Genomic DNA, 24,374 nt, shown 5'->3' with positions numbered 1-24,374 from the left:
GGGCTACAATGGTTAGCTAACTTACTCTATGTAACTAACTAGTAGGAAGCTTGTTAAGTGAGCCCTAATTGGCTTAATTATTATAACCATGGGCGTGTGCTTAGCTGTGGGTCAACCAAAGCTAATTAAAGGTGCGAGGTTGACGGCTGCCAACAGAAGAGCCCTTTCAACCCCTGTTGTACCCCATGTTTCCCTCCAACTCCTCCATCATACCTCCCCCACCTTTCCTCCCCAAACCCCTGGCCTGTGCACGGGATTGTAGCGCTGCTCAGACTAACATGCGCCCCCCCTTGGTGTTTGCATGCAGTCATTGCATCCAGCAGATCCTGGAGGCGGTGCTTCACTGCCATCAAATGGGTGTGGTGCACCGGGACCTGAAGGTGAGTTATGAGGATCATCTTGTGGCCCCTTAAGAGTGTTCTTAAGTATTGTGTAATAGGTGGGGCGTATTTGTTTCTGTGTAAGTCTGATAAGTGAATGTGTGTGATGTTTGTGGGAATCATGTCACCTGCAAAGTCTCAGGACTAACAGAGGGTGTGAATTTTGATTTAAATACAATTACTCTCTTTGTAACCCTGTATCATGAAAGTTCGGCCTACACAATAGTTTGGTTGTGCAGTTAGAAAGACATTTTAGAGTCGGGCCAAAGCTCCTTTCCCCAGAGTTAGAGCTGTTCCTACAGCTTTGTGGCGATCACCATGAGACTGTCAAATACCATCTCCAATTTTTTTCAGACTCTGCCCTGCCATACACAGCCTCCAGCTTCTGTTGTGTAAACACCGCTTCCCCCAGTCTGTGGAGATTTCAAGCATGTAATGCTGGTCATCCTGGCTGAACAATGCCGCAGCTCTGTAACCTTTTCAGAACAGATGTCAATGCAGAGCCGGCCCCTTTTCATTGTTGATAGTAGTAGAACTTGACAATTGTAGATCTACCCAAGATGGCCTAGGAGGATACTTAATTTTATCTTTGGTTCATTTACTAGTCAGAGATATATATTATGAATAGATTATGTGATTTTGATTGCCTTTCTGGATCAGAAAGACCCTGAGTTCTTCAATTGTGACAGCTCATTTTCTGTTAACTGCCATCAATTGACTTGCGATGTAACATTTTATTTGGCTGACTGGCTGGTAGCAAAGTCAGTTTTAGGGTTTTAGGGTTTAGACATTTATACATACTGTACGTCATATAGTTCTCATGAAGCTTTGCTTTTTGCTATTTTTTTCCTTGTTTAATGTGATTGTTGGCTGTGGACTCACTAACAACCAACTTAAGGCTGTTAGTGATTTCAATTTAGCTTATTGTTGTGTTTGTGGAAAAGTTTCCCCTATAGCAGCACCTTAAATACGATGAGCTGGATGTAAATCGGCATCTAAACAGATAGAAATTGAACTGTTCCCAATCCTCTTGCTGTCATGTCTTGCACCTAGTCACGTTCTTGTTTGCCTTGCATTGCATGATGCACTTTGTCAAGTAGAACTCTTCTATGCAAATGTCAGTCCCAGCATTCCAGGCCAGGCGTGCTGTGTTTATCAGAACTGTTGTGGATATTTCTTTATTTAGCCGACACGCCTATCTGGTTGCACACCCAAGCATCAGAGAGCATTTCATGCAATAGGTCATAGTGTGATGACTGCGGACATCCTGGGTGACAAGAGCCCTCAAATTAGGAACTAGGTTATGAAGTATGTGGAGATGACACAGCCGCAAACAAATCAATGTGTGCCAGCGCTATATTGTTCAGACTGTACAGCAAATTGTATATTGTTTTTTTGTCATTTAAAAAAAGATGAAAAGTGAATTTTTGTCTGACACAAGTAACGAAAATAGCCAATACTTTAATTAGGCCTGGGAATCAAACTTGTAAATGTCTGAACTACAGTGTTCTTCTTTTTGATCAGATTAATTCAACTTTGGACTAGTCCATGCTACCAGTGTTTAGGAAACATATTAGGTGTAGGATTTCATATAAAAACTCCAAAAGAGCGTTATTTTATGTGTTTCATTCAGGTGTCTGGTTGGCAATAGTATCAAAATATGTTAAACAATAGCTAGCTATGGTTTCAGTGTAACCCAGACTCACAAACTCAATCATTTGTTTAATGCAAACTAAAATTCGTTAGGGCCAGTTTCTCTTTTTATACCACAGCAGTCTTCTTAAATTGGAGTGCCTTTTTAATGTAGGTCTACATCTCCACCACTTTCTCTAAGGAAATTAGTCAGGAATACCACACCAGCTGCAGATCCTCTACAGACAGATGGAAAGAGAGAAACAATTTGAATCTTTTCATTTGAAACACCCACTCATAAACTGCTCTCAAATACAGTTTTCTCTATCTTCCATACACCCTCCCTTTATCTTCCTTTCAACCAAACCAGTTGCTAGTCATCAGCGTGCTTAGCTATGTGTGCGTGCCTAAGTCATGTGTGTGCTAAAGAGATGGAGAGGAAAGGAGCGCTTGTATGAAAAAGTGATGGCGATTGCTGTTATGTCTGAATATGTGGCCTGGATGTTTTGCATTGCATTTATGCATCTTTTTTTATGGAAGTGCATGCTTCATCAGAATTTGCACCCACATCCATTTTCACGGATTATCTTACTGCTGCAGTGTTGGCAACTTCTAATTCCCTCGTTTATAACAGAGTAAAGCCTAACCAAGTGGTAGAGCTGTGAGAATAGGATGACACAAGTTAGGCACGGCACAGGATTACTGGTTCGCTCACTTACAGTCTGTCTTTCGCTCATTTCCTTCTCTTTTACTTATGGGGTCAAAGGCTAGGAATAATTTGGTAGGGTTACACCTTGTATGGGGAGAGCCAAAGACCTAAATGCATACTGTACTTTTCTATGTAATCTTACACTGGAGTTAAATTTAAAGCTAGTGTTGTCAAACCTAACCTAGCACTCTGGCTATCGACTAAAATAATGCGGTCTTGCCATGTTAAGATGTAGCATAAGTTTCAATAGTTATACTAACCTGTAGTTGTGTAATGTGAAGGTAGTCTTGTTAGATAGCCTGTTGATTTATTTATCTATTGTCGATATATTAAAAGTTTTATATTTTGTGTTATTCCACACCAGAGTGCTTTTATTTGTCATTAAAGATTGCCAGTTGCTTGTACAGAGGCCTTAATTAAGTGAGAGTTAAGCTTGATGTAGAGAGACAAAATGAGAAAGAGCAGGCGCCAGTGGGGATAGCAGCCCATTATTAGAGCCCTCTTCTGACAAAGAATAATGAGGCTGGCTGCCTTATCTGGGCCACAGAGATGGAGCACATGAGGCTAGGAAAGAAAAGCACTGCAGACTGACTAGGTTGCGTAGTATGCGTGTAGTGCTGAAAACACAGTGTTGATAAGAATGTTCTTAAAAAAAACAACTTTACAAACTTTGTGCATGCATACAGTAGCTCTCTGAGTCCAGCTCTTCACCCACCATGCACATGTTTGGTAACTTTAATCCTCTCCTCTTCCCCACTTTAGCCAGAGAACCTGCTTCTAGCAAGCAAATGCAAGAATGCCGCAGTGAAGCTGGCTGACTTTGGCCTGGCCATTGAGGTACAGGGGGATCAGCAGGCCTGGTTTGGTAGGTACAGCAGGTTCAGTGTTATCACATCTGAATTTGATGTGTATTTATCTTAAGCTATAAAGGGGCTCATTATAACTAACCTGGCGCAGCAGATGGTTTGTTAAATAGAATAATCTGAGAAGCTAGAAACTGTTTGAAAAAAGGGCCAATTTTTCTTTCACATCCACCATTGTTGTTTTAAACAAACAGTGTAGCTGGCAGTAGCTCCTCCCACTAGATACACAAACTTTCGCCATACGCATGTCAATCAAAATTGTGTGTGTGTGTGTGTGTGTGTGTGTGTGTGTGTGTGTGTGTGTGTGTGTGTGTGTGTGTGTGTGTGTGTGTGTGTGTGTGTGTGTGTGTGTGTGTGTGTGTGTGTGTGTGTGTGTGTGTTTGTTTTTGTTTACTGCAGGATTTGCCGGCACACCGGGGTACCTGTCCCCTGAGGTATTGAGGAAGGAGGCATATGGCAAACCAGTGGACATCTGGGCCTGCGGTGAGTTCTACAAAGAGACACACACTTGAAACACACATAGCATTACTAGATAACTGTACACTTAAGCACATTTTCTAACAAATTGTACATTTTCTCTCTCTCTCTTTGTGTGTGTCTGTTTGTGTGTGTGGTGTCCATATGTGTTTTTGCGTGTGTCTCAGGGGTGATCCTCTACATCCTGCTGGTGGGTTACCCTCCTTTCTGGGACGAGGACCAGCACAAGCTGTACCAGCAGATCAAGGCTGGGGCTTACGATGTGAGTCTCCTCTTTTCTTTTGCTCTCTTTACTTCTCCCCTCCTGCTGTAATGCCCTCCTCTCCCGTCCTCCCACTGCCCCCGTTCCCTTTTGGCAACTGTTACGTAACATAGTCACCTCATTCATATTTCAGGGGGTGCAAGAGAGGGAGCCTCACCTTAGATATCACATTTAAGTGCATGCCAGAGAGAGTGAGAGAGAGAGAGAGAGAGAGGGAGATAGACTGATTCTCTGGCAGGGATTCTGGGCTCACACGGTCTTGACATTTATGGCTAAACACAACCGGACCTGATGGGTTTGGAATACCTTAACACATTGCTTGGGGCTGTACTTTCTGGCCTTCTGATGCTGATGAAAAACACACCCACAGGGGCCACAATGGCTTGTAATGTTAAAGGCCCACAAACTGCCGACATCCTGGGTTCATATTGGGTCTGTGACCTGTGTTGTGTGTTGTTTGTTGTTCTCTCCCTCTGTCTAAGAGCTTACTGTAAAACTGTCAAAAAATCAAATCTGCTTACATTTTGCACATAATATTAATAGTCAGAGTTATAGATTATTCTAACCTTAATATTTTCACTATGAACAGATCTCCGATTGAGAGAGTCACAGTATATTAATATATTAGCATCTGGATTGACGAAAAGCTAACAATGATAATCTTGTGTGCAGACTCAGGCAAAAGAATTGGCTATTGCTACAGAAACAAAAGCATCTTTTCCCTGTTTTGTAGGAATAGGGTTGTTGAGGCAGTTTTCATGTCTGTCTTGGACTATGGTGATGTGATGGTATGGTACACAGCATTGTATTTTATATGAAAGTATTGGGTGGTCTTCTCTCTGAGAAAGACAAGATGCTTACTGGTATCTCTTTATCTATAAGGCTCTTATTGCAAAACTGCCATCTTCCCTTACAGAATTTCTCTGTTACTCAGGGGGACATTATCAGGCTCGCTCTGCTGACTGACTTTTACTTCAAGTTACACGAGCTCGGTCTGAACTTGGAAAAAACTGCTTTTGGTTTTAGTGCATTTGCCTCCTGGAACAAATTACGGCACTTTTTAAAATCAACTAAATTTTGACTTTTGGACAATTTTGAAAAAATCTTGTTTTAAACCTGCAATGTACCCCAATGTATTTATGGAATTTTATTTTTTTAATTGAATCTTTCTATATTTCTTATGATTGTGATTTCTCTGTTGTTGTATTTGTCCTTGTAATCTGACTCGATGACATTGCAAATGGGGGTTTCCCCTCAATGATCTCCGGAGGATAAATAAAGGTTGACTATTAAGTTCAATACGGGAGGCTTAAACGGTCTCAAAGGAGAAATGGAGCTCATCAGATATTGTGACCATCAGCGAGTTGGTATAAACAGTGTAGCAGAAAACAAAGACATGCAAATGCAGTAACTGATACAGGTGACTTCTGTTGCCTTCAAAGACAACCAGAAAGTCATGGAAATGTCAAACCAAGTTTAATTTACAAGGGAAAGTTGTGTGCATTGTTTCCTTTGGATTTCAAGCCTGATTGGTGCTGAAATTATCCATGGTAGCTTTTCACTTCACAGGTGAGCAGAATTACACCATCTACGACTGATTGAAGTTCCCCTGGGCTTCATAAGATTTTTGGTAGATTTTCTCTCAACATCATGTGCTGTCTAGCTAATCAGGGAAGATTATTCATTTGAATTTTGAGGGCCAATTAAGATTTGAACTTGCATCTTAAACATGACCATGATAAGTATGGCCTGTTACCTACCTATTGAATTATTATTATTATTGTTTTCTCATTTAATGGCTAAGTTTGCTCATCACAATTTCCCAGGGGTAAAGGCGCTTTCATCGGGTTGCTTGTTTCGTCCAACTAACAGTCCAAAACGTGAATATATTTAATGTAAAATGGTTTGGTACAGAAAAAAAGCAGCTAATTATCACATTCAAGTTGCTGAAATTGTAATGTAAAATGACTGAAACAATAAATGAATTATCAAAATAATTGGTGAATATTTCTGTCAACCGAAGAATCAATTCATCAACTAATCAGCTCGACAATGGTTATGTTTGTCCCTTTAGTTCCCTTCCCCAGAGTGGGACACAGTCACCCCAGAGGCCAAAAACCTGATCAACCAGATGCTGACCATTAACCCAGCCAAGAGGATCACTGCCCAGGAGGCCCTCAAGCACCCATGGGTCTGCGTGAGTGTCCCCTGCTTGAGATAATCATGCAGACAGCAGTTCATTTTTCTCATTCATCTCATTACACTACCAACGCACAGAAAAGAGTTATAACTGGGACAAAAGTGGTCTGATCACAGAAAACACAAAAACTTTTATTTATTCTTGTTTTTTTTTTTTCTCCTCTTTCCAACGTTGTCTCTATTTGTTCTTTTCATCCTCTCCTCCTTGTCTTCTTCTTTCTCTCAGCAACGGTCCACGGTGGCGTCTATGATGCACAGACAGGAGACTGTGGAGTGCCTGAAGAAATTTAATGCCAGAAGGAAACTCAAGGTCTGTTTGCATGCTCATCCTCTCCCACATCTCCCTCTTCTGCTCTAATAAGCTCTTAAACATGATTAAATAATCCTTTCTGCAAATGTATTCTTTCCCATCATTTTGGGGTTACCAAAGTAACTCCTTGCCGTTTCCGGTCATGTTTGTGATCTATAAATTCAAGATGTTCTAGCATAAAATGTGTTTAGTATTGATGTCATATGCTTTCCCTCGTGACTTTGGCAGTGAGGTTATTAGAAAAGGCAGTAAGAATATTTGAAGCTCTTAGATCCAGACTTATACTGCAAAGTTCCCCTTCTTCACTGATTTATTGCTGACATTTGGTGCGGATACAACAGCTTAGCCATTGGAGCAGGCCACTGTCAACCCGCTGCTTTTGGCCAGTCTCGGCATGGCTCAAATACTAGCACATGGGACACTGGAAACAGAAAAGCAGGTGGCTGGAGGCAAATGTTGGACCATTCAACATGCCATTAGCATGGCCCAATTGCCACTGGCTTCTCACATTTACAAAGAAATGGACAGCGGCATGGTTAGACAATGATTACATAGTAAACAACTAAAACTGTTAGTTACAAACAACAAAACACAAAAGTAATTCAAAGATAGATAACACTGCACAAAACATTACCTTTATAAGAGAAAATCCGCTAGAGGCATTATTTTGACAGAAATATAGTATAAAATCAAAAACCAAAATAGACAGAACTTGGTGAGAGAAAAATGTGTGACATCAAACTGTGGGGCATCATCTTTACAATGAACAAATACAAGAGAACATGTTCCAAAAAGGATATCTACCATTGAGGGGAAAAAAGACACCCACAAAGTTTGTGATGGTAGAGTGGCATCTAATTTTAGCTATTCAGATAGGTATATTATGAACCTCTGCAGCTCTTAAGTACTATGGTCTATTTGCAATTCAGTACCATTTAAAGAGCCCTATAAAAAGGTATCGGCTTCTTTTGTACATTATCTCTCCTAGGAAAAGTGTAGAGATTAGCTCCTTTGCCTCTCTCTCTCTCTCTCTCTCTCTCTCTCTCTCTCTCTCTCTCTCTCTCTCTCACCCTATTGTCCATGCCATTAATATTAAAATAATGTAGAAGTGAACAGGTCTTGGTAGCTTACACATGCAGTTTAACTCTGTATTTTTTCTTCTTATAGAGCCAAGTTAGTGCTTTTAGGTGTTTTGTTTGATGCTTTTAGTTTTGTTTACATCTTTAAAAGTAAGCATTGATGGCTCATAAACATCCCATTTCAGACATCTGTCAATTAAACAGCCCTGGGGAAACTATTTCAGTGCAGCGTTTTTCTTTGGATTTCATTTTTTAGGTTTTCCCTGCTGTGAGTCAGGATATTTCCAGGGAAAGACCCATGTTTGTTTTGAGTTTAAAACGGCAAATTCAAGAGCTTTAATCGCCTGAGTATTGCTTGAATGAAAACTGTGGTTCATCAATCAGTGATCAGTTGTTTCTTTGTATATTATTTTTTTATTTTTTATTTAACCTTTATTTAACCAGGAAAGTCCCGAACATACAAATGTCAAAAAGATTATCTTATTGATTTAAATGGTTAAGATTGAACTGTTGTTCTTTTTTGGTTTATTCTCAGGGGGCCATTCTTACAACCATGCTGGTTTCTCGAAATTTCTCAGGTAAGTGTTTCTGGACATGATTGTTGTAACCCACATTAATGTAAATATACAGTTCATGTCAGTGAACCAACATCATTCAACACAAGGTTTATATAAACATGCTAATTGTAGGGAGTTGATTGTCTGCATGTCGGTGTTATCGCTATTTATAAATATTACCAAGACTAACTTAAATGTGTGTTGAACATAAGCAAGTCTGCAACAGTCAGTTTGGTTTTCAGGAACATGCCACCATTTTGGCAGACTCTATGGCTCTTTAAAAGTGATACTTTACCCAAAACCTGACTTATCCAATGTCAACATCAATAATTTAATTATCCTTCCTAATCTGTCAAAATGATGGCTTGTGCCTTGTAAAAGCATTTGTTAACAGGAACACACAAAAATATATATTTATGGTTTATTACATTTTCATTTTGTCTAAATGCAATGTCAGTATTTGCCTTTTCTTTATTCATGTATTTCTGTTTCTAACTAAGGTCATACAACTTAGAATAATGTTATACAAATCATCGTCTTCTTTATCAAGAACTTAAAAAAAACAGCTGTTTAATTAATGTGACTTTTAGACAAAATGTTCACATGGAAAGCATATTCAGTTCAGTCACATGAAAGTTTAGATTTGTGACTCAAAAGCTTTTATATTCACAATAACTAAACAGCATAGAATTGGTCTAGATTTGCAATTTCAGCTTACTTTTAGCTTACTTCCAACGTTCCGGTGGGAGACCTTCTGGCAAAATGAATGAATGTCTAACAACATCACAAATAAATGTATTTGCAAGATAATGTGCAGGATTTTTAAACTTTTTACCTAGTTTTACCTAGTTACCTTGTTTCTCCACTGCTCTCATGAAGTGACAGTTTTTGAGTTAAAGAGTTCTTTACAGACCTCACTTTCATACTTACTAGTGCTCTAAATGTCCTCACTGTGTAAAAGTTTTAGCATGTTAGATAATTTGAACCTAAACTAGAAGTGTTTTGTAATGCGCTAAACTGCCACAGTAAAACATGGGGAAACACTGAATTTGATCAGCAAGCTGCGGATGTGTCTGTGTACTTGTACTTGTATTCATGTATATCTCTGTAATAGATGACACTTTCTAGAAAGTTAAAGATGTATTATGAATCCAAATCTCTGCTATATTCTAAACTAGACAATATAAAATCTGTACCTCCACCTCCTGATGCTGCTTCAGATACAATTTCACAAATTAATTTCTTCAGATGGGACCTCTTCTTTTCTTAATTTATTGTGTAGACATTGAGATCCAAAGATTACAGGATTTCTTGACAACAAATATTTATCAGTTTCACTTAATGAGGCATTTTCAACACTGTTGTGGTCGGTGAAATGAAATAGTAAAAGCCTTGTTGTCAGTTAATATTTTTTTACATTTAGCATGCAACGTGAAGTCAGAATTTGTATGAAAGAATGTTTTATTACAGCCATGCCAATTTGTAATCTTTATATGATTGGCTGACATTTAAGTTTGTCAGTTATATTTTTTCCCAGAGTTAATCATGGCAGTGGATTGGCGGAAGAAGTCAGTTTTAATCAAATCACAACTTTTTGTGTAGTGGTGCCTGGCTACGCCATACATAAATTAGGATTAAAAAAAGGCATGGTTGCATTTTTTTAACCAATCACAATCGTCTTCATCGGGGCTAAGCTTTAGGTGCAACAATAGTGCCTCTGCAAACTGGTTTCGGAAGGAACTTGTTTTGATGGAACATTTGCATGTAGGGTGGCAACCTTTAGAAATTGCTAATTCCCCGCAAACTAAAACGCCACACAATAAAGTTAACTGTTCACATAATACACTAATGTGAGATATTTAAATTAGCTGGATACATGGTTAATGCATGTAATTTGCTCTTACCAGTGTATCACCGTATGTAACTTACTTCGTCTACAGCAATCCCCACCAATCGGTTCTGAAACGTTGGCATTTGCAGATGGCTGTCCTTATGTTGTTGCCAACAAATGTTTCTGCTAATCCGTATATTAAGGAGAACTGGCCAGCAGCTGTCTTTGTCCGTGTCTTTATTTTGCCCTGCATAATAAGTTTTTTCCATAACTGGTGGGCAAACATAGATATTATTGCACGATCCAAATGATCGTCAAAACATGCCATTTTCAGTGTGTAGCTTGGTAGCTGGGAAATTGTTGTTTGCGAAGGGATTTTGAGAACGATACCATACGGTTAGCAAAAGGGGAGGGGCAAAGCCGGACATCCAACACAGAGCAACATGGCGCATGTCAGTCTTTATACTGGCAATATATAGTTACAGTAAACATTATGACAGCAGATGCTCTTAAACTATGCGCTTTGCGATGGGAAATGGTCTGAACATCCATTTAACAAACACTCAGCTCCCCCCCACACAAACAATGACCCAGGTGTGTGTTTTTTGGCTGTGTCACGATATTGAACACCTTCCTCCTTGCTCTCTTTCCTCTTCCTAGGAAACAGTACTCCATTATAAGTGTCATTAGGTGAATGAAAAATAGCTAAAAAGTAAAAGAAGAGACCAGCCCTCCGTAAAAGATAAGGTTGCAAAATTCCAAGAATATTTATGCTGGAAACTTCCCATGAGAATTATCAGGATTTTATTTGAAAGAACAGGCAGGGGCATCAGACTGGGGGGGGGGGGCACTGGGTGCTATCAAGTGAGAAGGGCCCAAATAGTTGCTAGAATGAATAGCTGTGGATGCGGGGAGGGGCCCATTGAAAATGCCTTTCTACAGGGCCCAAAATTTTGACCAACGCCCCGGATAACGAGAATAAAATGGAAACATAGGGTTATTTACTCAAGCTGTATTTACCATGTCATATGCAGATTAAAACAAACCTTTTACCGTATCATAAGCAGACCAAATTTCAAACCACTGTAATAGAAATGAAAAAATCTACAATTTAGAACTTTGTTTAAATGAGCCGACTAAGTTAACATTGTGCAGAACCTTTATTAAACAAAACCAAAAAAAACATTCCCTATAACCCTAAACTAAAAAAGACTTCTCTACAAGAAAACAAGGCCTCCATAGCTTTTTATGGACCTTCTTGATGTGAGACTCTGATGCTTCATCTTTGCCGTTAAAACTAAATTTATTTTTAATGGGATGCTGGCAAATTAACTGTACATGTGAGAGAAGACGGTGCTGAGGAACGCACAACATTGTTATTCAATTTAATTAAATGGGCATACAGTAGTGCTAACCAAAACATGCCTTAAGACCTAGTGTTTTATTTTTATTAACTGTTAAAGGGTAAGATTTTTTAAAATTGAAATTGTGCAATATTTCTTAAATTCCCAAGCTTGATTTTCCTTGGAATCAGTGGTTAAGGCAACGAGTTAGTATCTTCTTATCATATATTATGAATAATGCATTATCAATGTCCCTGTGCTAACATAGAAGGGGTTTTATTTGTTATGTTATGTCTTGTAGAATTCATAACATAAGATGAAGTTTAAGATTAAATTAAAGTTTTGAATTGTATAGTTGTATATCCCTACAGTATTATCAGAATAGTCACCAGTAGAGTACTTTGAAAACAATGCATTGAATGTTGCTGGCCATAATTAAGGTCAATAAGCGCTGCAAATCTAACATACATTACTAACACTGACTAAATTCCGTGTCATAATCATCAACATCATCACCATCATCATCCTAACAACAATGCTGTTTTTTTGGGATACATTGACACCAAATGCAAGCATCGAAGAATATGAGATGAAAGTTGGGATTTCTGTCTCTCGCTGACATTTTTCTCTGGTGATCCTTCTGTCAGAGCAGCGGATTTCTTATGTGACAGAATTTGTTTCACAGCCAAATAATGCCATTGTCTTTAATCCTCCTTCTCTGAACTAATGAACCCTGTTTGTCTACGTCTTTCTTTTCCCTTCCATGTCCACCTACCGGCTTTGTCTCTGACTCACCCCCTACCCTCACATTTCTTTCTTTTTGCTTTTTTCAATATCACTCCACCATTTCTCCGGATTTACCCCCTGTTCCTCATTCACCTCTTTTTTGTCTTCCTGTCCTCTTTGCCGTGTAACTCTCTTTCTTCATGCGTGACTGGCTGTTGGACTTCTAACAGTGGGCAGCAGGCAGACGGCCGCTCCAGCTTCTGTAACTGCGGCCGCAGCAGCAGTGGCTGCAGCCGCGGGCACCACGGCAGGGCTGGTGGAACAAGGTAGCATGGTGGCTCACCCAGGGCATGCCACCCCTCCCCCACTCTCCCTTCTCTGTTCCTGTCTTTTACACTTTATTCTTCATCTTCTTGGTTTTTGTCTGCCTCCTCCTTCCCCCCTCAGCATGGGGGCTCCGAGCATGATGGCTAACCACAACGCTAACATCTTCCATTTACTCATCTGCAGCATGAGCTATACTTACATTTTACTATCTATCAGGTTTTATGCATCTTTTTAATACATCACAAAAAAATGAAATTCAAAACGTTTTTTACAGTCACTGAGTTAAGGCAAGTGTTGATTATTCAATCTCAAACCCATCAATAAAAAAGAACACAAAGGGTTAGAAAAGATTTTGTTCAGCTATTATTGTCCATATTTGTTGTTTTCATCCAAGGAAGGCAATCGTTAAACAGAACTAATGGTCAAATCTCAATAGATGCAATAAGAGACGGTAGAAATTCATCATAGATGAATCTACCACACAGTTTATAAGTCAAATGTGCTTCTTTTGCTGTTTCTTTTTAAAACTTCTTCATTAAGGAAAATATATTTCACTTGAAGCAAATCAGAAATTTATTTTTGATATTTTTGTGTATATTTTAGTTTCCATTTGCCCATTCTATGTAAATTTTTTATAATTCTTAAAGGACTTAGATCGAAGCTCCTTCTATCATTTTCCACATTATCTGTCACCTCCTGTCTGAGATCTGATAGGATGACTGCTATGTCATAGCCGCTGACCCATATTCATCTTCACCTCTACACGCAGCCACAGAGCATGGCCTCGGCCCTACGAAACTGCTGTTCTGTCTCTCTGTTTCTTTCTTTTTTTCTCCCTTTTTCCCTCCCACCTCACCTCTGTCACATTACCACTCCATTTTACCCAATTCCCTTCCCTGTAGTCTGTCATTTGAATTTCTTCTGGTCCCTGTTGTCTCTCAAGTCACTTTTCTATAAGTCACTTTTCTATAACCGCCAGCACCACTTTACGTCATACTTTCATATCTCACTTTCCCCCTCACTCCTTTTTCCCCCTCTCTTCTTTTTCTCTGTCTGACAATGACACTGGAAAGTTCACCCCTGTCACTTAAAGGATGGAGCTGCTCAAGAGCTGTTGGTGAATGCTGCATGGGGTACTAGACTGGTGCATGCGCTGGAACACGGGTTGGGGACTGTCGTGCATGGTGAACACTGCGGAAGATGCACGGTTCGGGCCGGTTCTCATGAAGTCATTAGCCTTGGAAATTGTTGCTTTACTTTTTTAGAATTTCTTGCATTAGGGACACATCGTATAGTAGCCCACTATCTGAGTGGAGAATTATCTCTAAAACAAGTCCGCAAATGGTATTTGTAGTTCATAATTTAAATAGAAAGCTAGATAGCTGTAGTTGTTTGTTTAGACAGAATGCAAATTTGGCGTGATTACATACAAAGTGATAAAGCTAATATTTCTTTAGTGAGTCCCAAATTAAACTTGCAGAAACACTGACATCCTATGTTCACATCAACTAGTTAATGCTAACCTACTGTACACATGCAGCTGACACAGAACAACAGGTTTATCCCCTTAGTCTTTTTCTGTCCTCCTGACAAATGTAAATCTAATATTTACTAGCCTGTAGCTGTTGTTGGGTCAGCCATCTCCTAAACAAATATATAGCTTGCTACATCCTAAGCAGCTTCTCTAAGCTAGTTGCTGGAAATGTCTGTTTGCAGTTTTAAAGTTTAATGTGGCAGTTTTGAAAAATACTGTGTATTTGAAGGATGTAAATTCTGGTAAACCCAATAGTAAGTTTCAAAAATTCCTTCAGAGACCTAGGGGTGATGTCGGCAACATTTCTGTTGAGTCTTTTTTAAACTTTTTTCAACACCACAAATATTTTAACTGTGAAATACAAGAGAAGTGGATTCAGAAGACATTTTAATAACGTTTCCTGGTTTGCAGAAATGAACCGCAGGCATAAACGACAAAAGAGCTTTGCATGACTCTAGCGTCGAGCTAAGGAGACAGAAGTAGTGGCAGTGTCCTTGTTTCTGTGGCCCACTGGGACTCCACAGTCCTCTCTGTGTCCCTGAGCCTGTGCTAGGCTCCAATCAAATATTTATAGTGGGCTGCCTCCCCCTATTAGCCTCACTCTGCCTCACTGGCTTACTGGAGGCCTTGCTTTCTCTTGTATACCGGTATTCATACACACAAATTCAATCCATATCTACCTGACCTCACCCTATCCTTACGTTGAAGTAGGGTAATGCATATTGTAATGTGTCCTGGCCTTCAACATGCTGTGTACTAAAAGTTATTGAGGAACTCTTGCACCTAATTAGGTCTCTCCAATAGCTAGTAGCATTTCCAGAGGGCACTTGCCCCCTCCATCTTCATGTGAATCCATGCCCATCCTTGCTTCGCTCCTGCAGTTGTGCATCTTGCGTGATTTAAGTGGGAATTTATAGAGGTGATTTTGTTTTAATCTCTTCCTCCTCTCTCTTCTTGCTTCATGTGTAATTTGTGGCAAGGTAAGGAGCACCCCTTGCTTCTCCACCTTCAGTTTAATTTAAGCTACTTTTTGATTTTCAGGTTTCCACAGAGATTTCCTCTTCATTACTGGAACCCAAGGCATTTTTTAGCAACGTAGCAGTTTTTTTTAGTTTTTTTTTTTTTTTTTTTAGAAGATCCAGTTTGCCAGTTCAACGGAATACTAGTGTTCGGAAAGAGCACAGTGAAATACCCTTTATACTTTCGTTTATCTTCTACTTGCTCTTCCTCTGCTCTCCTTTTTACATCCTCTCCTCCTCTGCAAAGCCAACAGAGAATACGCGAGAATGAACTTGGCACTGTTCTGACCCCATTTCTTCTCCTCAGTAACAAGCAGCCTTTGGAAGGAGGAACAACAGCATAACTATAAACCATGCACATTCATGTCACTCACACATCCCTTCAGATTATGTAGTGCTTCTTAATCACTTTCTGTTGCTCCTTTCTTTACTGCTGAATGGGGACACCTCACTTCAAACATGGTTTGACCACACTGACCAATTAGGCAGAAAAGTTAAAAACAAAAGATGGCTGGAGTGACAACTTTACAAGTCCACTTGCAAGGATGGGATTTTTTACTTGAAAAGGCTGGACCAGGGCTCCACTAGACTTTGAAGTGACCTTTCTTTTGGTTGGACCTCTGTTCATGAAATAAAGATTTCAAATATTCCGTGTAGCTCGCTCTGAGCATATTTGGAAATGAAAGTGGGAAAACTAGAAAGCAGCAATTTCTCATGTTCAGCAAGAGAAGGAAGAGGGGGAGAGAAAGTAAGAACAGAAAATCCCAGTCCCCCAGAAATAGTGTTTTATGTAACATGGCTGGCCGCTGATGTGATTGCATCTGATTAGACTTAAAGTTGCACTCGGGGGGGGGATGCATTAGCATCAGCACTTCTCAAATTACAGATTACATTTCATTTGTAATGTTGAAACCTTCTTAGGTAGGAGGTCTTCAAGTGAGCTATTATCCTAAACTGTTTCTTAGCCCTTGATGTAAAACGATGCTTTCAGTAAAATTCCATAACAGCAACGTCTATACTAATGGAGACTTGTAGAGTTATTAAAGATCCTATGACATGCTGCTTTTTGGATGCTATTATATAGGCCTTAGTGGTCCCCTAATACTGTATCTAAAGTCTCTTTCCAGAAATTCTAACTTGGTGCAGAATTACAGCCACTCAATGAAGAGTATGCTGGGGCCATTTTGTTATCAACCTTAAAGCAGTAAAATTACACACATTTGCTTTTCCAATCTCATCAACATCTGGTCTCCTGTTGGTGTTAATCCTCTGTCTACATCCTCACAGACGCCCACAGCATCCACCTACACACCAACACAGAGAGCCTGGCTCTTATTTTGGGGTCCCTCTAGATGAACGTGCATCTGTCTAATGCAATTGGACCACCTTACTATCCGTGCTTTGGAAGTTCAGTCATGGTGAACGCCCTGCGGACTGTCCTCTGTTATCTGCGTGCATTTTTTACTTTTGTAAGAGTTTGTAATCATCAGAGGACTGTGTCTACAGTATTATTTTCTTCTCCTATCCTCCTCTCTCATTACCCTTTATTAGAGAGCAGACTGAAGAATAGTCCTCCCCCACAGAGTGCTTAAGGCAGGGCTTATTGTCAGGCACAGCAGCCATCTTTGCTTTGGCTTCCTCGCAACCATGAGGGGACCTTGGCACAAGAATTGATATGAAACAATGAATTGGAGTACATTTTTATTTCCCTGACAACAATAGCTTTGTATTTTTAAAAGACAAAGCAATGGGTTTGGACCCTAAAGCAAGTACTGAAGGTAGTCTCAAGGCAGCTGGGGAAAATACATAAGGTGATGCGTTTTGGGTTGAGAGCCAACATTGGAATAATTCCTTGTCCACCTGACCAACTAACTTTGGCCTTTAGCATCAAACACCTATGGACCTGTAGGTTGTACCTTGCTAGATCTATAAAAGCCATTACAACACTTTAATGTTTCTATTTAGTATGGGTGGTTATTTTTTATTGTTTCACAGGTTGTGCGATTGCATAATGAGCTTGATTAAATATTGATTGCTGGCAGGGTGATTTTTGTTTTGCTTTGGCATGTAGGGGGAAAAACATATTTGCGGAAAACAAAACACAACATGGTCTTACAAACAAAGCATGGTTCTGCAACTGTAAAACAAAGCGTTTGATCAGCCTAAAGCTACCTTGGCTGAGTCTTTGATTTGAAAGACAATCACACTGCAGATGTCAATAAAGACCATTATTTCACAGTTCCAATGAATGTAATCTCTTCAATGTAGATTAAAGATAGAGCCATTAGTGCTACTCACTTGCTTTACTTGTCTATTGCTGCACATCTCCACCTCTGACTGGTTATTTCTTCCGTATGTTTGTCATTGCAGCAGCTAAGACCTTGCTCAACAAAAAGGCAGATGTCAAGGTAAGGGTCATCACATGTCTTCCTCCCACGTCTCCACCCTTGACACCCCCTTGATTACTTTTCCAGGGATAGACCCTATGCCTTCTTTTTCTACTTGTTTTTCTCTTCATCACTTTTGCCTCTTTCCTTATCTCACTTTTCTCTACTGTAGCTCTCTTTCTTTGTATTTGAATGTGTTTGTTTTTTATTTTGTGTCTGTTATAATCTCATTAGATGTGTTATTTCTTGTGATATATATGTGGATATTGTGGTTTGTCTGTTTTAGGGCTTTTGTTGATTTTGACACACCCTTTTGGATGTGTAAAGAGACACTCACAGATTGTTTTTTGTAAAAAAAAAAAACACAGCCCTACTTTGGATCTGTGAACACGTGTCTGTATACGTCTGTGTATGTGCTTTTGTTAGCCTACGTGTTGCCTGCCCAAGCACAAGCATCATGTAGCACATCCTTTTGAAACCTCCCTTTAATTTGGCATTAACCAGCTCATTGCAACATCTCCATCTCCATTATTAAAAGTAACCATCTGTCAACCTCCCCATTGGTTTTTTTCATCACTTCCTCTGCTTCTTACCCCTCCATTTCTGTCTCTTCCTCCTCTTTCAGTGGTTCCTTTTCCTGCTCACCCCATCTGGTCTTTAACCCCACATTCCAGTTCATCTTCTAATGAAGATCTCTCACCATCCCACGCTCACTCACACACTGCTTTAACACATCCCACACAAAGCTTCCATGAGTGTGTCTGTGTGTGCATTGGTTATGCATGATAATGTGCAAAGCTTGAAAGATGGTGTACATGCAAAAATTGTGCCTGCTTCTCAGAATTATACGTTATATTACGCATACACATGCACATAGAGGTCTGTGCTTGTGTGAATGTATAATTGACTGTGTGAATGTATTATATTTGTTTGTCAGTTTGAAAAGAGAATGAAAGCGTAAATGAGGGTGTTAGCATGCCTGAACATCAAGTAAGTGTGTGTGTGTGTGTGTGTGTGTGTGTGTGTGTGTGTGTGTGTGTGTGTGTGTGTGTGTGTGTGTCTCCACCTCTGCTCTCCTCTCTTCCTGCTCAGTCGGTTCAGCAGGGAATGTGACTCCGGTTCCAGAAATAGCTGCCAGTCTGGACCCTGGAAACTCAGATGACAGAAATAGACACTTACTTCCACTGCGGCACACTCATTGCCTAGTAACAGGCTCCCCACACACCTGCTTCAAACCATTTTAAATGGCGTCTTCTACTCTTGCTCCCTTCCCTGCTTTCCTCTGTCCCTCCCTCGTCCTTTTGTTTCTTCCCTCCACATGTCCTTTTGGACACTCTGACCTCCTCTTCTTGGCCTCCTTCTTCTTCTGCAGATTCAGTAATGCGTAATGGCACCTGACGTTTTTCAGCTGCAACACCTGCTCAGAGCGACCAGGCAGTCTAATTAATACACACCACCATCAACCCCACGTGCTGCGCGCTGCCTATAAATGCCACTCCGTTCAGCATTTAATGCAGTGTATCGATAACATGCTATTTTTTTTCTTTTTTGTTTCTTAAATATTTTACACGTAGCTTTCTAATACATCAATGTGATGGTTTGATAGACAGATAAACTGCTGAAACTTTTCCACATATTTGTTTTGAATTTACAAGAATGTAAACTATTCGGTTACCAATGTTTTATTGGGCTTTTTCATTTGAAGTGATTACTTATGTCCCCAAATTACCATACTAATAGCTTATTGATTAATATAAATGCTACGTGTTACAACTTTACTAGTAGTAAGCCTTTCATGGTTTTATTCTAACAGAATACATTTTGCTGTTCTGTTATGCCTTCATCTTGCTTCTTGTCGACCCGGACGTTCTGGATCTGTTGTCAGAAGACAAGTGGGTCACCGTTTGGCCATCTGCATGACTCTTCTGTGATCTGCTTCCTACTCTTATGTCCTCTTCCTGATGACTTCCACTTAAACCACCACTCCTTTTCCACGTGCTTGCGCCTCCCTACTTTCGCAATAACACTGATTGTGTTCTCATGAAGGATTGAAATCTGCGTTAAAGTGCAGAAGTTTTGGTTTACTTACAAGCTCTTTCTTGTACTTTGTACCAGTCATTTCACTTTTTGTCATTGGTTTCTTTATCTTTTACCTCCCTCCTTCTATTATCCATTCATCTGTCAATAAATCCATCTATCCATCAATCGCCTGGGGACAGAAACGCAAGTCCAGCTCTACTGTCCAGTATATGGTGAGCATGCTATTTATGCATTTGCCCGGTCTCTCCTTCTTTTGAGCTCTTTCTCCACTTGTCATCTCTTGTATTTGTTGTAAACACCTTTTCCATGCCTTTACTCTATTAAATTAGTGGAATACTTCACTGAAGAACTAATACGTTGCACAGTGGTGCCCAATTAATGAGAATTAGTTTTTTATTCAAAGAGCAGTCAGGTTTGATTTTGAGAAATTATGCTCTGGTGAACAAGACATGCTAAATTTCTCATGGTGGCAACAACAGCACCTTGTTAGGTATAACAGAAACTGAGTAGCAATGGCAAAAGAAAATATCAACATATTAAGATGATTCAAACTTCATTGTCAGAAAATGCCAGGCAGACATCACAGCTTTGGCCCTTGCAAAGTTCACTGTCATTATCTTAACCCTACCATTATTCTGTAAAACTTGATAGAAGCAGGATGTTTTAGTTCCATCAGAGTTACTCCAGGGAGGCTGCTCCAGATCTGTCAGGGGCATACTTTAGTACAGAGGCAGTGCTGTGCTTGTAGTTGTGATACTCTTTGGTCTTACAGCACCATGCACATGCTTTAAACAAAAAGTAGGACTAAAAGTATGGGTAGATGGTGAGTGCATACTTAGTCCTGCTCCCATCCCATGAAAACAGCAACTGACACTTTATTCAAACTGTAAATTGAAACAGCAAATTGCTTGATAATAAACAAAAACAGCAATACACATTTTAATTCAGGTAAGTACATTGGAAAGGAATCTAACTTGTTTCCTTCTTTTCTGTCCTGAGTCACCTTCTTCTTCCTCTGACCTTTACACCCATCATCTCATCCGCACCTCTTCCTCCTATGTTCTCCCATTGCTTTCTTTACCTACCCGGAGAAGCACCTGTGAATACCTTTACCGGATTTTTCCTTCATTGTTTTATATCATCAAATTGTGAAGATGTGTGAGCACATATCGATAGTTTTCGTGTGATATGCAAGCATATCAAATATGCAGATATGTCACAATGGTTTTGCTTTCAAAGTGGAGAATGGTTCAGATGTTTGGCTTTGGACGTCACATGAACGGTTGTTTCCAACACTAGCAGAGTTTTGCTCAGGACGGTTGTCATCATTCCAAGTTATTAAATGCCCTTTAGGAATCTGAGGGTTTTTTCTCTAAGGAAAAAAAAAAAAGCTAAGACCTTGACATGATGATGCAAACTAGCTTTGACTGAGACATGCGACCCGCTAATCGTTACTTTGAGGAATACATGTTATCCCACAGAGGCAGCGGAGTGATGTCTGACAACTGCTTTGTTAGTTGTTTGTTATGTGTGTGTGTTTGGGCACAGGTGTTGTGTGTGTGTGTGTGTGTGTGTTTGTGTGTCTGTAACTCTCTTCTTTTCTCTCCTCTTCTCTCCTGAGTAAGCTTGTTGGCTTACAGAATTCATAATATCCACATATACAACCATACACACACACCCTATTTGACTTTATTTCCATCCTGCAAGTCATTGTCAAACGGTTACTAATACTGTAGCTTTTGAAGTAACCGACCTAACATTCATTTAATCTTGCACGTCTTTCTGAAAATGTTACTTTTTAATTACAGCTAGAAATGCCTGTGATATGATGATGATGATGATTATTAGCATTTTAGCTAGGTGGAATTATCACACCTTTTAAAGCAGATTTCTTCCCACTTTCTTCTAACAGTCACACTATAATAAGGCTTAACACAGCATTAAGTAATCCATGACTTCTCTTGACCTCTATTAGTGATTGCTCAGATGTTATAGTGTTACATGATTTAGATTGATCTTATGCTAGCTGACTTCAGAGTGGGTCATTTTGGTGATTCATTTCAACACCCAGGCCCCATTTAGCAACTTCAAGTTAACATTTTTCTTTACAAGATTACAAGGAATTTAATGTAGATTTAATGCAAAGGTCATTATAATGGAACTAGACCACAAAGGACCGGCTACTCTTTGATTTGTGGTCTTCAAAGGAGCATTTGATCAAGGCTTATAATGGTGACTCATTATGTCCAATTGGCAGATTTGAATCATTGCAATGTGGAAAAAGTAAGCTGCGGAAGTCACCAGTGACAACCTTATGATGTCACACAGTGTCAACCACCCCCTCACCTCTCAGAATTACAGATCAGTCTTGTGAATGAATGTTTTTGGTTAACCCTTTCATCACTACAGCAGTAGTTGCCATCTACCCAACTCCACACTCAGACATATGTTTATCTAACTATGCTTGTGGGTACCTTCGGTTACTGCGTAACCTTAGACCCAAAAAACCAAGCCTAGCCCTAGAACCTAAATCTCCTGGTCATAAACTCACTTCTCTTGCCTTTAGCTCTACCACTGCCTACTTCCTAGTTCCTGAAAAGGCATGACTTTTAAATGAAAGGATGCCACAAACACCAACATGAAAAGCTTGAAATTAGTTCTTACAAGTATAGTTGCAAGCACACACACACACACACACACACACACACACACACACACACACACACTTTTTGCTGTTGTTAACACTCTTGTTGTGTCTCCTCCTTTTCCTCTCATGTCCTGCACAGCCCCAGACAAACAGCACCAAAAACAGCATAGTCACCAGCCCCAAAGGAAACATCCCTTCACCTGCTCTGGTATTTACCTCCCAACCCCGTCTCCTTCACCTTTATCTGTGTGCGTCCGTCTATCCTACCGCCCATGAGTCCTTCAAGACCCCTATATTCCCCATACCCCACTCCCTTACTCCTTCACTTTTCTCTGTTTTTCATCTCTGTCCATCTTGCCTTTCGTGGTTGTATTTGCCCAGCGACTGCGAGGTAGGTCTTATACCAGCAGGTGGTGTCAAGAACATTTTCCCATGGAAGGTGTGGATGTAATGTGTCTTGCACTTGTGTTGATATTGTGTTTCTGTGTCATTTTCTCTGTCATTGAGAGTTTCCCCAAAGAAGAACAGACAGCCAATGCCTGCTGGAACTGTCAATGCGATTTACCGCACCTTCCTATGAAGGCCTCTGTAGATAAGCAGTTCCCCACCGCGTGAGCAACTCAGTCCAAAGGTCTTCAGCTTGTCGTTCCAGCCAAATAGCACACCGGTTGATTTTAGAGATTAATTTGTCCTTTTCTCTTGATGGTGTGAAAGTCAGTGAAATTGGCTAATTGGCTGGAATGAAAAGCATGCAATGAAAATGCAAACGTGGCTTTGGATTATGGCAACACCAAAGCACTTTTCCTCCTCGGTCTTCCTACAGGTTGGAAGTGGAATTGTCTCATTCGGTCTACAGATTCGCTACCCGATTTGGCCAACTTGCATAGTGCGGTCATAGCCAGTAGAGGGTCGCAAAGCGAATGCTGTTCACCCTGTTACGACTTGATAAACCACTCAAACGATTTTGAAAACATTATTTTAAGGTACTAAGGAATCTTTGGTGTTGCTTTAATAAGCCCAAAAATGTGTGTATATCATAAACAAATAGTTAAAATGACTCCGTGATCAATTGGCTGGTCCTTCAACCAATCAGACCAACGATCCGTGTGACGTAGAAGCGACAGTGGCATTAACGGTTTGCTGCGCTTCGGTGGCCACTATCTTGAATGCAAACAAGAAGCTGCTTGGTAACTTCTCTATCGTTAAATGTGTTAAGGTCCACGCAGTCCCTCACCCATCAAAAGTGGAGGCCGTCACACAGTTCCCATGCCCACTCACTGTCAAATCCCTGCAGGAGTTCCTCAGCATGGTGAATTTTTACTACAGTTTCATTGCTTGAGCCGCTCAGCTCATGCAGCCCTAGAACAAGGCCTTGAAAGATAAACCCAAGCATGCTGGGAAATGGTCTGAGAGCAGGGACAAGGCATTCTAGTCTACCGGACAATGCAAGCTTTTTCAAAACACCGGCCGCAGTTGGGCCTCCCCGACCCTCACAGCCGTTGTGGCCGGTTAATACGCCCACCTGCCTGTTGATTGTAGAGAATATGAAATATATAATTTACCTTTGTTGTTAAGTGTGGTTCTACACAGTGTTGATTATAAACACAGCACTTTGTTCTTATTGTGATAAATGTAATCATTACACATGAGTCACTTCATGTAATTATGACTGTTCAGGGATCTTGGTCACTTTAAATGTTCTGAATGCGAGATTACGTTGGACCCTACAGGGTTTTGTTGCTGGACAGCGCCACTTCCTGTCTGAGTGTTTTTTCCTAAAGAAAATAAATGACTCACACATTCATGTGCACAACGTGAGAAATTGTCTCTTGCAATTTGCTGCAATTTCCACACTCACACTATTTTCTATATCCAGGCCGGTAGTTCAATTTTAAATCACTGGCAACCACTGCCACACTAATGATCTCACCAATTTAGATATTGTAACACAGCTGAGGATTTAGGCAAATTTGAGTTTGCTTATTGGAACTCCTGCACACTAAGTATAGCTTGGTCACACTGGCTTTACAAAGCTCCATCTAAGCATGTAAT

General features: G+C 40.1%; 1 protein-coding gene across 50 annotated transcripts in view; it reads left to right on the top strand.

The window, feature by feature from the left end:
• Nucleotides 1–24,374, top strand: part of camk2b1 (calcium/calmodulin-dependent protein kinase (CaM kinase) II beta 1) — a 72,388-nt gene that overhangs the window by 30,258 nt on the left and 17,756 nt on the right. For 7 of the 50 annotated variants that reach the window (XR_004656609.1, XM_034871467.1, XM_034871472.1 and 4 more), the window contains 11 exons: nt 308–380; nt 3,484–3,586; nt 3,984–4,067; nt 4,229–4,323; nt 6,398–6,520; nt 6,749–6,832; nt 8,447–8,489; nt 12,599–12,694; nt 17,619–17,656; nt 19,855–19,887; nt 22,462–22,530. Coding sequence is in view for 49 of the 50 variants with exons in the window: in XM_034871467.1 (XP_034727358.1) it covers nt 308–380; nt 3,484–3,586; nt 3,984–4,067; nt 4,229–4,323; nt 6,398–6,520; nt 6,749–6,832; nt 8,447–8,489; nt 12,599–12,694; nt 17,619–17,656; nt 19,855–19,887; nt 22,462–22,530 (841 nt within the window). In the remaining variant the exon portion in view is untranslated. The remainder of the gene's footprint in view (nt 1–307; nt 381–3,483; nt 3,587–3,983; nt 4,068–4,228; nt 4,324–6,397; nt 6,521–6,748; nt 6,833–8,446; nt 8,490–12,598; nt 12,695–17,618; nt 17,657–19,854; nt 19,888–22,461; nt 22,531–24,374) is intronic. The other 43 variants (XM_034871487.1, XM_034871477.1, XM_034871468.1 and 40 more) reach the window with 17 other exon arrangements.

This window comes from Etheostoma cragini, chromosome 5, assembly GCF_013103735.1.
Source record: "Etheostoma cragini isolate CJK2018 chromosome 5, CSU_Ecrag_1.0, whole genome shotgun sequence".
NCBI lineage: Eukaryota > Metazoa > Chordata > Actinopteri > Perciformes > Percidae > Etheostoma > Etheostoma cragini.
The sequence above is the reverse complement of the archived record's forward strand: the minus strand, read 5'-3'. Positions and strand labels throughout refer to the sequence as shown.